Below are 11,165 nucleotides of genomic sequence, written 5' to 3' on the forward strand. Positions count from 1 at the left end.
ATATCTTTGGCTATGTATATTTTCACCAAAAAAAAAAGGTCGAGAAGGGAGAGGGCTGACATGTTGTGGGGTTGTTAACCAATGTCATAGAACAATATGTGTACTACTGTTTCATGAGAAACTATTTGTTCTGTAAGCCTTCACCTGAAGTACAATAAAAAATTTTTTTAAAAAAGAAAATAGACAACCTACACACTGGGAAAAAATCTTTGGGAAGGATATAACTGATAAGGGTCTAACAGCTAAAATACACAGAAAACTTCAACAACTTAACAACAAAAAGACAACCAATCCAATGAAAAGCTGGGCAAAGGACATGAACACAGACACTTCACCAAAGAGGACATTCAAATGGCCAACAGACACATGAAAAGATGTTCAACGTCATTAGCCATCAGAGAAATGCAAATCAAAACCACAATGTGGTATCATTTCACTCCCACTAGGATGGCCAAGATAAAAAAATAATGGATATTAACAGTGTTGGAGGGGATGTGGAGAAACTGGAATCCTCATCCATTGCTAATGGGAATGCAAACTAGTACAGCCTTTGTGGAAAAGTGTGGCAGTTCCTCAAAAAACTAGACGTATAGCTGCCATATGACCCAGCAATTCCACTCCTAGTATACTATACAGATCTAAGAGAAGTGACACGAACAGACACATGCACACCTATGTTCAATCACAGCACTATTTACAATGGCAAACAGTTGGGAACAACCTAAGTGCCCAACAACAAACGAATGGATAATTAAAATGTGGTACATACATACAATGGAATACTACTCAGCCAAAACACCTTACGACGTGGATGAACCTGGAGGACATTATGTTGAGTGAAATAAGTCAATCACAAAAAAACAAATATTGTATGTTCTCACTTTTATGAAATGACATGAATAGGTAAATATACAGAAACTAATGTTCATCAGTGGTTACCAAGGTGGTGGTGGGAGGGGGAAGAGGGAGGAGTACTCTTTAGGTTGTAGTTACTTTTTGTTTATAGAAATGGGAAAGGTGGCACCAAATATCGGTGAAACTTGCACAGCATGACTGATGTGTAACTGATCGCAATAAGCTGTAAGTAGGGAAAAGGGATGAATGGACAAATGCTAGGTTGTGCATGGTTTTGCAACAATAACAACAATCACAAAAAAGCGGGGAGGGGAGGCTACAGATACAGATACTAATTAGACATAACCAATCACCTCATGGGATTAGTTCTCTGGGTTTGGGCCATGGTCTTGTGGGACAATCCAGTCAACTGGCATAATATAGTTTTTAAAGTTTATGTTCTACCTCCCAGTAAGGTGAGTAGTGTCTGGGGTCTTAAAAGCTTATAAGCAGCCATCTAAGATACAACTATTAGTCTTTATTTATCGGGAACAAAAGAGAAAGAAGGAAACCCAAGAATCAGAGAAGGAATTGGACTACAGGACGGTCTATACGAACCACTGTCTCCTCCACCTTGAGACCGGAAGAACTAGATGTTGCCTGGCAACCACTACTGAATGTTCTGATCAGGAACACAATAGATGAGTCCTAATAAAAAGGGAGAAAAATGCGGAAGAGAACTTCAAACTCTTAAAGAATTCAGACTTACTGGACCTACTGAGGCTGGAGGAGTTGCCAAGACTATGGCCCTGAGTTGCTCTACGAAACCTATTCCTTGAAGTCACTAAGTAACAACTTAGCCCAAAGAGTGAAAATGAGAAGGCTAGAGGGCAGGGAAATTAAGTAAATGGAAGTGAAACAACTGAAACAAATAATGAGAATGTTGGCACAATGTGATGAATGCAACCAATGTCATTGATCATTATGTCTAGACACTAGAACGGCAGCGGGTTTTGCTATGTATATGTTCACCAAAATAAAATTAAAAAAGAAAAAAAAGTATATACAACCTGATTCCATTTACATAAAGATAAGAAAACAAACAGGCAAAGCTAAACAACATATACTTAAAGAAACATACATAGGAAAAGCAAGAGAACAACAAACATAAGTTTCCCTGGGGAGGGGAGGGAGCTGCAACTGGTGTGGAACCAGGGGCCTCAAAGACTCCGATGATGCTCTATTTCTTAAGAGAGGTAGTGATGACAAAGACTTAAGTGGTAAGACTTGTTTTCAATAGAGCAAGTCTAACTGCACAGGCTCCTCTCGCTCACCATTAGCCCAGAGGCCCTCTGCTCTTTCAGGACAGAGGCCACCCTCCTGAGTAACAGTCATTTTAAAGTGCTAGAGGGATTGTTCTTTGTTTCTTCTGAGAAGGCTTACTTTTGAACACATCCTTTGAATAGGTACCTGCACAGATATTCACTACAGAACAATGGGAAAATGTGTTCTTAGAAATATAATGATCAAGGCCACAGGCTGCCATCTGGGGGCCTTAAAACCAATAGCACTGATACTGGGGTACTGTGGCCTGACGGCTGCCCCACAGGACCAATCCAGGATCCCTAAAGGGTGAGGGTGGACAGGATACTCCAAGGCTGCTCATGAGAAGAGAAGGATGGGTGTGGACTCTGGAGCCGAGTCAACCTGTATTAGCAACCTGACTTTACCTTCAGGTTATGTGGCCCTGGACAAGTTACTCAGTGCTACTCATTCGTGAAGTGGGTATAGGGGTATAGTACTGCATCTCTCACAGGGCAACTGACGTGGTTCTGCATGGGGACTGACCTGCATGTCTGCCAGGAGGACTCAACCTGCTCCGTTTCCCCTGGCCCACAGGAGGAGTCACCCCTGGAGACACACCTGGAGACACCCACCCAGCCCTTGGTCCAGGAAAGGGCAGGTACCTCAGCACACTGGACTTTGGCGATATAGCCGTTGTTCTGAAGCTCCATCCAATTGGCTTCATAGAGCTTGGGTCCAATCAGAAAATTCAAGTCAACAATTTTGTCATCTTCTCGAACAAGAGTGGCTGTCAAGCCCAGCTTGCAGTGGGCCTGCACGATAGTGAGCACCCGCCGGAACATCTTGGCTGGAGAGACAGGCAGAGAACTCGTCACCCTTGAAAATACTCAAGTACCACATAAGGCCTGTGACTTAACATGGGCCCCAATACCAGTTGTCATGGCAACTGGTTACTGGTTAATGATACTTTAGAAATAAACAGGCATAACAATCCAAGGAAAGAAAGGCCGGACTCCATTAAAACACAAACCAAAAGGGTCAGTTTAACTCCAAGTAAATATCTAGTTCTTCAGAGTTTTACATGCTGAAGCTTAAAATGGTTTGCACACTTGGCTAATGACAAATAATTGGCATTAGAATTATTTTCAAGAAAGGACAAAGCAGGCACCACAAAGGGTGGCTCAGAACCCTAGACCAGGCTTCCTGTATCATTAAGGACAAGGCAATGGACACTGACCAAACAGGGTCCCAGGAGGCAGCCCTGATGGAGGAAGGCCAGGGATTAGTGTCAACCCAAGAGAAGCACTAGGATAACCCTACCTCAGTACTCCATAGCCAGAAACAGCCCTCCTGTGGCCTCTGCCTGCAAACCAGGTCACAGCCCTTTATTATATTCTCTTATAGCCCTAACATCTATCATTGGTGAACTTTTTTTAATTGAGGTGTCACTCACATATAATAAACTATGTCAATCTGAAATGTATGGTTCAATGAATTCTTACACAGGTATACACCTCAGAAACCACCCAGATCAAATTAGAGAGTATTTTCAGCATCCCTGAAGTCTCCTCCCCATCCGCCCCCAGGAAACAACCACCACTCTCCTCTACAAAGTTAGAGAAGCCACCACTACTCTGACCTCAGTCACCAGAGATGGGCGCTGCCTCATTCTCAACTTCACACAAATGCAACCACACAGTACAAACTTGCTGTGTCTGGCTTCTTTCACTCAACGTGATGTCACGGTTGTAACTAGACATCCGTTTGTGTGAGGGCCACTTTGGTAAGTGCCATATGTAAAAATGCCTCGGACTTCATTTCACTCAGAGTAATCTCTAATTTAGAATTATTCATCAGGCTCCTCCTTGATTTGTTTTATCAAGAAAGGTGTGCTCGGAATACTATTCAGCAATAAAAAGTAGCAAACTACTGATAATGCTATAACATGAATGAACCTCAAAACCATTATGCAAAGTAAAAGATGCCAGACACAAAACAGTATGTATAGTAGGAGTCCATTTACATGAAATCAGCAGAAAAGACAAACCTAGAGACAGAAAGCAGATCAGTAGTTGCCTGGGGCTAGGAATGGGAGCAGGGACTGATTGCATAACAGGAGGAGGAAAATGGCCTAAAGCTGGATCATGGTGGTGTTGCATAGTTTCATAAATTTACTAACAACCACTGAACTGTACACTTAAAATGGGTGGACTTTATGGTACATAAACTATATCAATAACGCAGTTAAAAGGAAAAAAAAAAGATTGGCCTGCAATACTTAAATACAGCTTCTATTACATATTAAGTATTCATACTTCAGCCTTCAAATAAAACAAAATACACTGCAAGGATTTTTTTTTAATGCTCCTAGTCCAGTTTTCACAGGGCCATGAAAAATGGGTTAAGGGCGAATTATGCTGCAACAAGAAAGGTGGAAGGAGGAAGAAAACTAGGGTTTAAAACTAGCATTTAGAAATGACTCATCTAGGCCAGTGATTAAGAAAGCGGTGAATGCGCATACCCATCTGCTCCCTACCCCCACTCTACACACGCTTCAGAATTACTTAAAAGTCTTTCTACAAGAAGGGCCTGACCACACAGCAGCTCCTCCCCAACCCGAGACCTGGAAATTCTTGTCATACAGTGAGTGGGCACTTGGCACCCAGCCTGCTCACCTGGTATGGTGTGTACTTCATCCAGTATCATAAGGCCCCACTCCTGAGTTTTGAGCCACTCCATGACGCGCTCAGCCTCCCAGGACCTTTTGGTGGTGTGGCCCAGCATGGAGTAGGTGCTGATGGCAACTGAGCAGCCTATGGGCTTGTCCTTGGCATCAGAGGTGAAGCGGCAGATCTGGCTGTCGTCAATGGTTGACCACATCTTGAACTGGGCTTTCCACTGCTCCACAGACACCGCCGAGTTGCCCAGCACCAGGCAGCGCTTTCGAACAGTGCACGCAGCCGTCACTCCAACCAGGGACTTCCCAGCACCTACAAGAAACCAAAGAGTGGTCCTACTCAAGGCCAGGGACAGACAGAGGGACTCATCAGCACACAAATCAGGCAAATTACTTGTAGTAATCGTCAAGCTGACATCTGTGAAACACGTACTGCTCCAAGTCTGTTTCCTTCTTTATAAAAAAGGAGACATGCCCACTCCACAGAGATAGGTGGGAATTAAAAGCAACAAGGATAACATTTAAGCATTTTTCCTGTGCTAGGTCCTACTGTAGAGCTTTACATGCATCTCATTTAAATGTTGGAATCTCAAAGCAAACCAGAGAGAGATACTACTATTACCACCATTCGAAAGATGAGAGGACTGAAGCCAAGTCAGTAACCTGCCCAAGGTCATAGCAAAGAGGTGCTGCTGAGGTACAGTCCCTGGCACACAGCCAGAACACAGTAGGTATCCAATAAAAGACAACCACTGTTACTACCCAGCAAATCAGGCTGGGACTGAGGAATGCAGTAAGTGAATGAGCAAAGAGAAAGAAGACGAAATTCCAGGAGCTTCCAAGTTTACTACTATCCACCATCCAAGGGTAAAGATAAAAATCAAGCTACTCCTTTAAAACAGTGGTTCTTCCTTTACCAGGGGTGTGCTGGCTCAGGCACCTCCCCTGGAAGTTCTATCTACTTAAGTCTGGGTGGGGTTCCCAGGTGAGTCGGTTGGAACCTCTGGCCAAGAACTTAGGCCAGAGTCTGACACTGAACAACTAGTGTCAGCTCTCAAGGGGGCTGCTACTGCCCTTTCTCAAACTCCCACAATGTAGTAAGTCGCCCATGAACAAGCAAAGTTTCAAAACTAAGGAGCCTCCAAACACACTCAGCTCACAAGACTGATCTCAAAGAACAATGGATGAACTATGGAAGCTAGCAGCCTCCCTGCCATCTCTGCCTAACCGCTCACCCTCCATTTTTCTTAACCGCCTCTATCATCACCCGAAATTTTGAACACTGCTTAGTTGATCTGTTCACCACCTGTCTCCCAAACCAGAATGAGCTCCCTGAGGTCAGGAGCTCTGCTCTAGCCACAAGTATATGCCCAGTGCCTGGTTCAAGGCCCTGCACACAGCAGCACGCAGTAAGCACTTGTCAGAGGAACGGATCAGGAAGTCACTGGCCTTGGCTGTTCCTGGGAAAGTGTGATTTAGGGACACGTGGAACCCACACACCCAAGTGGCACTCACCACATGGAAGGACAATGACCCCTGAGCGTGCACGTCCATTCCCAAACATCTTCCGCAAGCTCTTCTCCTGGTAGGGTCTAAGGACGGCTGTGGGCTTCAGGTCAATGTTGATGTCAGGGTTGACAGAATCGTTCCGGAAGTCATATTCTGCCAACAGAGGGTACTCCAGGTGGATGCAACGTTTCTGGAGTTCTTCAATCATTTCCTGGGAGTGAGCACAAGTGAGGTTTTATAACCTTGCTAACTCCGAAGCCTGTTCAAAAAGAGCAAATTTTCTAGGGGGCCCAATAATCAAAGCACAGCATTTTATCTAGACTTTTGCAATTTGAAATCTTGCCTGATAACACCAGGTACTGTTTCTTCTATCTCATGCAGACTGGCATGCCAGCCTAAGGTACAGGGCACCCAGGCCCTAACTCCATCAGAAGGGAGGATGCTATGGCCCACAGACACCAACAAAGGAGAAGCAACTGAGGACGTCAAACCAGGAGGAGAATACAGTCACTAACCTGCTTGACTTCAAAAGATACTGTCTGTGTCTCTTCTTCATCCTCCTCATCCTTGTCCATTTGCTCATAAAAGTCAAACAGGTCAGTAGGAATGTCAGATTTATTCTGTGGATCTGTCACTCGGGACGTGGAGGGCCCACCACTCCCTTCCAAAGTTTTGGAAATCTGTAGGAGAAAGGCAGGGTCTGAACTCACACGCAGCCTCAGGGGAAAGAAAACTGCAGGGCCACTAGGTGGTAAATGTAGGACTAGAAGCACCTGAGAGAGCTGAAATCCTACAGAGGCACCCTCCCCAACAAAATCCAAGGGCAACCCAAGTTCACCTACAGCAGATTTGCTCGTGAACGTCTCTGTGATGAGCTCGGTAGCCTCCCCCTCGGAGTTCCTCAGGCGGCATTCCCGGATCACTGGATCCTGGAGAAGATGCTGGATGACATCAGGGTGGGAGCTTTCAACGAAGTACCTACGAGCAGGGTGGGAAGGAAATGCCTACTGACCTGTACACCATTTCCAGAAGGTTCTACAGCTCATCCAATTAGATGGTCTGGAAAAAGTGGCTACATAATGCCTCCCCCCACCCTCTCGCTCCCCTACAACGCTGTGCCAGTTTGAGCTATGAGCTGCTGGCACCGTAACATATGAGTGTTATGGGGAAAACCCCAGCTTTGAGGTCACATAAGCAGGGGTCTGAGCCGCAGTGCCGCTGAGGGGAGCGCAGTGGCCAATGAGCCAATCTCCAGTTTGCACAGTATCACTTCTCCTGCCCCTGAGCTAAGCCTCAAGGGAGCACAAGTGTGGGTACAAAGCACAGTCCAGTTCACAAATGTCAGCTCCAGGTTCCGACAGCCCTCTCTCCCACCTCATGGGCAGCGGGATGGGCCTTTCCAGAAACCTCTTACCTGTTGTGCTTCAGGACTAGCTTGACTTTTCCATAGCTGACAGTACACAGCTATAAGAGTGACAACAGCAAACAGAAAATTAGCAACAAGCAGCTCAGATTTCAGGAAAGCCTCAGGACACGCTTGTTACTGGTCATACTTTGCTACCTCCCACCCAAGTGAAGAGTGCATGCAACTTTAGCAAGACCCAATATGCAGTCGTAAAGGGATCGGATCTGCCTAAACTGAGCTTTCCCATTAGATTCTACTTTTTTAGAATAAAACCCTCCTCTTGTATGATGGCTACTTCTGATACCCATCCCTTGATTTATTATAAAACACTGCTTAAAAATCTCTCTCGGATTTCCCTCTTTCCCACAGCCCCACCCTAATCCAGAGGTCTATCCTACTCCAGTATTACTACGGCTCTCAGCACAGATCTGACACTGAGTATGTGCTCAGTAACTGCCTGCTGCACAAATAAACTGCAGGAGGCTCCTGGCCTCCTCACCAATGTTCCTATTTCCCCAACTAGAATATAAGCTTTCTAATGGAACCTCCACGTTCCCAAGAATCTTCAAGTTGGAATGCAGTAGAAGTTGTGTGGTGGCCATGAAAATATGCCACTCACCTCACCTGCTGCTGCCTGCTCCAGGTGCCCCTCTGGATCCACCCCTGCATTGTGCTAACACCTTGATTCCCACAGGCAGCTCCCTCAAAGGCTGAGCACAGCAGAAGCATGGGCGCAGGCTTCCTCCATTGAGGTCCAAGCCCCTCTCTCTAGCTGAATCCACTCCAGGGCACCATCAAACATAACAAGAGAAGGGAACTCCCACAAGTGCCTCGCCAGCTTCTCCAGCACTGGAAGCATTACGGTACTTGTGGCACCAGGCTTCCACCACTTCAGATCTGGGAGTCTGAACCCGACTCCCTTTAGATCAGCCGAGGGCAATGGGAGCAATCACTCATCTCTTCTGAATGGCAATCTCCATTTCTCAAAACTAACCAAGTCACATTCCACTGCTGTTCACATGGAACCTTCTCCACTTCAACCTTTAACATTCTTTTCAACTTTACCTAATGGAAGCTGTCAGTCTCGTGTAGGCATTTAGCCTTAGATGAAGGTTACCACTCCCTCTGGGCTGCATTGTCAAGCAACTCTAGGTAGAATGGGCCCAAATTAGTATCTGTTAATCTGTCATTGGCTGGGAGCAGCTCCAAGGAAGCATGGTCTCGGCAAGGATGTAAGCATGTATCCAGAAAGGTAGCAGCTAATTTTTATGCTCCCTACAGTATGAGATCTGAACAACACATATTCATAGCTACCACAGTTGACAATGTCCCCACTACAACCCCACTCCAAGTAAGGGAAAAAGAGCTGGTCTCACTCCCCACTTGCCTTAATAAACTGAATAATCCCATCAGGCACACCCGTCTTGCTGAGCTTCCTGAGGTACTCAGTGATATCACTAGTCTGTAGCCCGACACTGACAGCTGCGTAGAGGGAGTAGGCAGTTAGTTTGTACTCATGCACATGGGTTGGTCGGCACACTGGCTCTGCAATAGCCACCAGGAAGTCTTGAGCATATTTGTAAACTGGAGAGAAGGCTTCTAAGAAGATGTGGCCATCAGGAGCCTGAGAAATACCAAGCAGACACAAAAGACAGGGAAACTATGAAGTTGCAGAAACTATTTGACTCTTCCCACATCCTTATCAAGAAAGGAAAAGCCCTCCTTATCAAGAGAGTAAACTGCAACATCAGGGATATTTATAAGCACTACTTCAGCAAACTGCCACTTCAATCAGATACAGAAGAATAGAAGCTCACTATTTCTCACTATTCTTCACAGTGAGCCCAACCTACTGGCTATACAAATTCTCAAGTGACCCTTTGGCAAGATTTCAACTAAGAGTAGAACATTATTTCAAGGTGAGCAAAGCTGGCTAGCAAATATATGTCATGCATTAATTTAAAAAAATAGGAAAATATAAACTATCTTATGTCATTTGTTTGTAAGACAAAAAAATTTTGAAGCGTGGGGTAGAGCTGACAGGGAGAGGAAGGACAAGGACGAGTTAGAGACGAGGGTCTGGCGGGCCGAGTCTGCACATCTGCTCATTTCTATCTCAGGCTGTTCAGGCTGTGTAGGAAAGCTGTCTCTCCCAGCCATTCTGAGCGGCAGTATTCTGCATTTCTATTTTAGCTCTGAGAAGGCCTGATATTTAACTGTTGCTCCACAAACTCTTGGGACCTGCCTGGCTGAGGGTCTGCTTACCACCCAGAGGGGCCTGGAGGTGTGATCATCCTTCAGCGGCATCTGCAGCCTGTAGTCCTTCGCTCCATATTCATCCACTTTGGTGCCTGATTCATCCACCTGCTTCCCGGCCGCAGAGGGAACTGCTTCCTGAGGGTCGTTCCCAGGGGTGTCGTCTTCCTCCACTTCCTCATCCTCGTAGTGACGCTTCTTGGACTTCTTCTTATCTGCAAATACCGACACACAAGCGAACTGGTCAGAAGCTAGGGTTTCCTTCGCACTGCCCGGAGGAACCCGGCAGGAGCCGCATTTCACCCGGGCATCTTCTCCCTCAGGCGCTCCCCACCTGGCCCAGGACACAGGGCTGCCCACAAGTCAAGGCTCTCCCCTCGTCTCGGGGACGCTGCCTCTACGCGACCCGGGACCTGGAGAAGCAGGCTGTGCGGAGCCTGCGAGCCAGCGGGCTCGGCCGCGGCTAGAGGCCTGGGAGCAGCTACGACACAGGAGCGGACACGATGATGGCGAGAGGGAGGAGGCCACAGCGCGCGCCCAAGTCTCACCGCGATCCGCCCGGTCTCTTTTGCCCATGGCGGCGACAGCAGCCGTAACCAGCGCCTACGGCCCACTGCGGCGATTACGCTTAAAGGAATTTCCGGTCCATACCGGAAGCTCTTCCGGCAACGACACAGGAAGTCCCGCCCCTCCGCGCCGAGAGAGGCGGAGCAAGCCCCGCGGCGTAGGCGCCCACGTGATAAGGCCTTTGCTCCACGATTTTTTTTCTTCCTCTGTTTAGCAGTTGAGTGACGTATTTATCGAGCGCGTTTTAGGTTTCCGTCTGGCACTGTTTTAGCCACTGGGAATAAGACAGGGAACGCATTAAAGCTCTTGTTCTCCTGGAACTTAAATGCTAACGGAAGGATGTGGGCAATAAGCAAATAAATATGGTGTTAAGTGCTGCCAGGAAAATTAAAACTGGGGTCAAGACATAGTTTATAAAGAAAATGTACTACATTCCACCTTGGTGAGTAGCATCTGGGGTTTTAAAAGCCTGTGAGCAGCCATCTAAGATACTCCACTGGTCTCACCCCTTCAGGAGCAAGGGAGACGGAAGAAAATAAGATACAAGGAAAAGATTAGTCCAAAGGACTAATGGACCACGACTACCACAGCCTCCACCAGACTGAGTCCAGT

The 11,165-nt window shown here is 46.5% G+C and overlaps 1 protein-coding gene across 2 annotated transcripts in view; it reads right to left on the reverse strand.

The window, feature by feature from the left end:
- ERCC3 (ERCC excision repair 3, TFIIH core complex helicase subunit) overlaps positions 1–10,653 on the reverse strand; it is a 47,690-nt gene extending 37,037 nt beyond the window's left edge. For both annotated transcript variants that reach the window (XR_002825713.1, XM_004387030.2), the window contains exons 1-9: positions 10,535–10,653; positions 9,996–10,201; positions 9,118–9,354; positions 7,740–7,789; positions 7,168–7,303; positions 6,841–7,005; positions 6,332–6,536; positions 4,815–5,129; positions 2,802–2,986 (exon numbers count right to left, since the gene is read on the reverse strand). Coding sequence is in view for 1 of the 2 variants with exons in the window: in XM_004387030.2 (XP_004387087.1) it covers positions 2,802–2,986; positions 4,815–5,129; positions 6,332–6,536; positions 6,841–7,005; positions 7,168–7,303; positions 7,740–7,789; positions 9,118–9,354; positions 9,996–10,201; positions 10,535–10,562 (1,527 nt within the window). In the remaining variant the exon portion in view is untranslated. The remainder of the gene's footprint in view (positions 1–2,801; positions 2,987–4,814; positions 5,130–6,331; positions 6,537–6,840; positions 7,006–7,167; positions 7,304–7,739; positions 7,790–9,117; positions 9,355–9,995; positions 10,202–10,534) is intronic.
- Between the last annotated feature and the right edge of the window lie 512 nt (positions 10,654–11,165).

This window comes from Trichechus manatus, unplaced genomic scaffold (assembly GCF_000243295.1).
Source record: "Trichechus manatus latirostris isolate Lorelei unplaced genomic scaffold, TriManLat1.0 scaffold00179, whole genome shotgun sequence".
NCBI classification, from domain to species: Eukaryota; Metazoa; Chordata; class Mammalia; order Sirenia; family Trichechidae; genus Trichechus; species Trichechus manatus.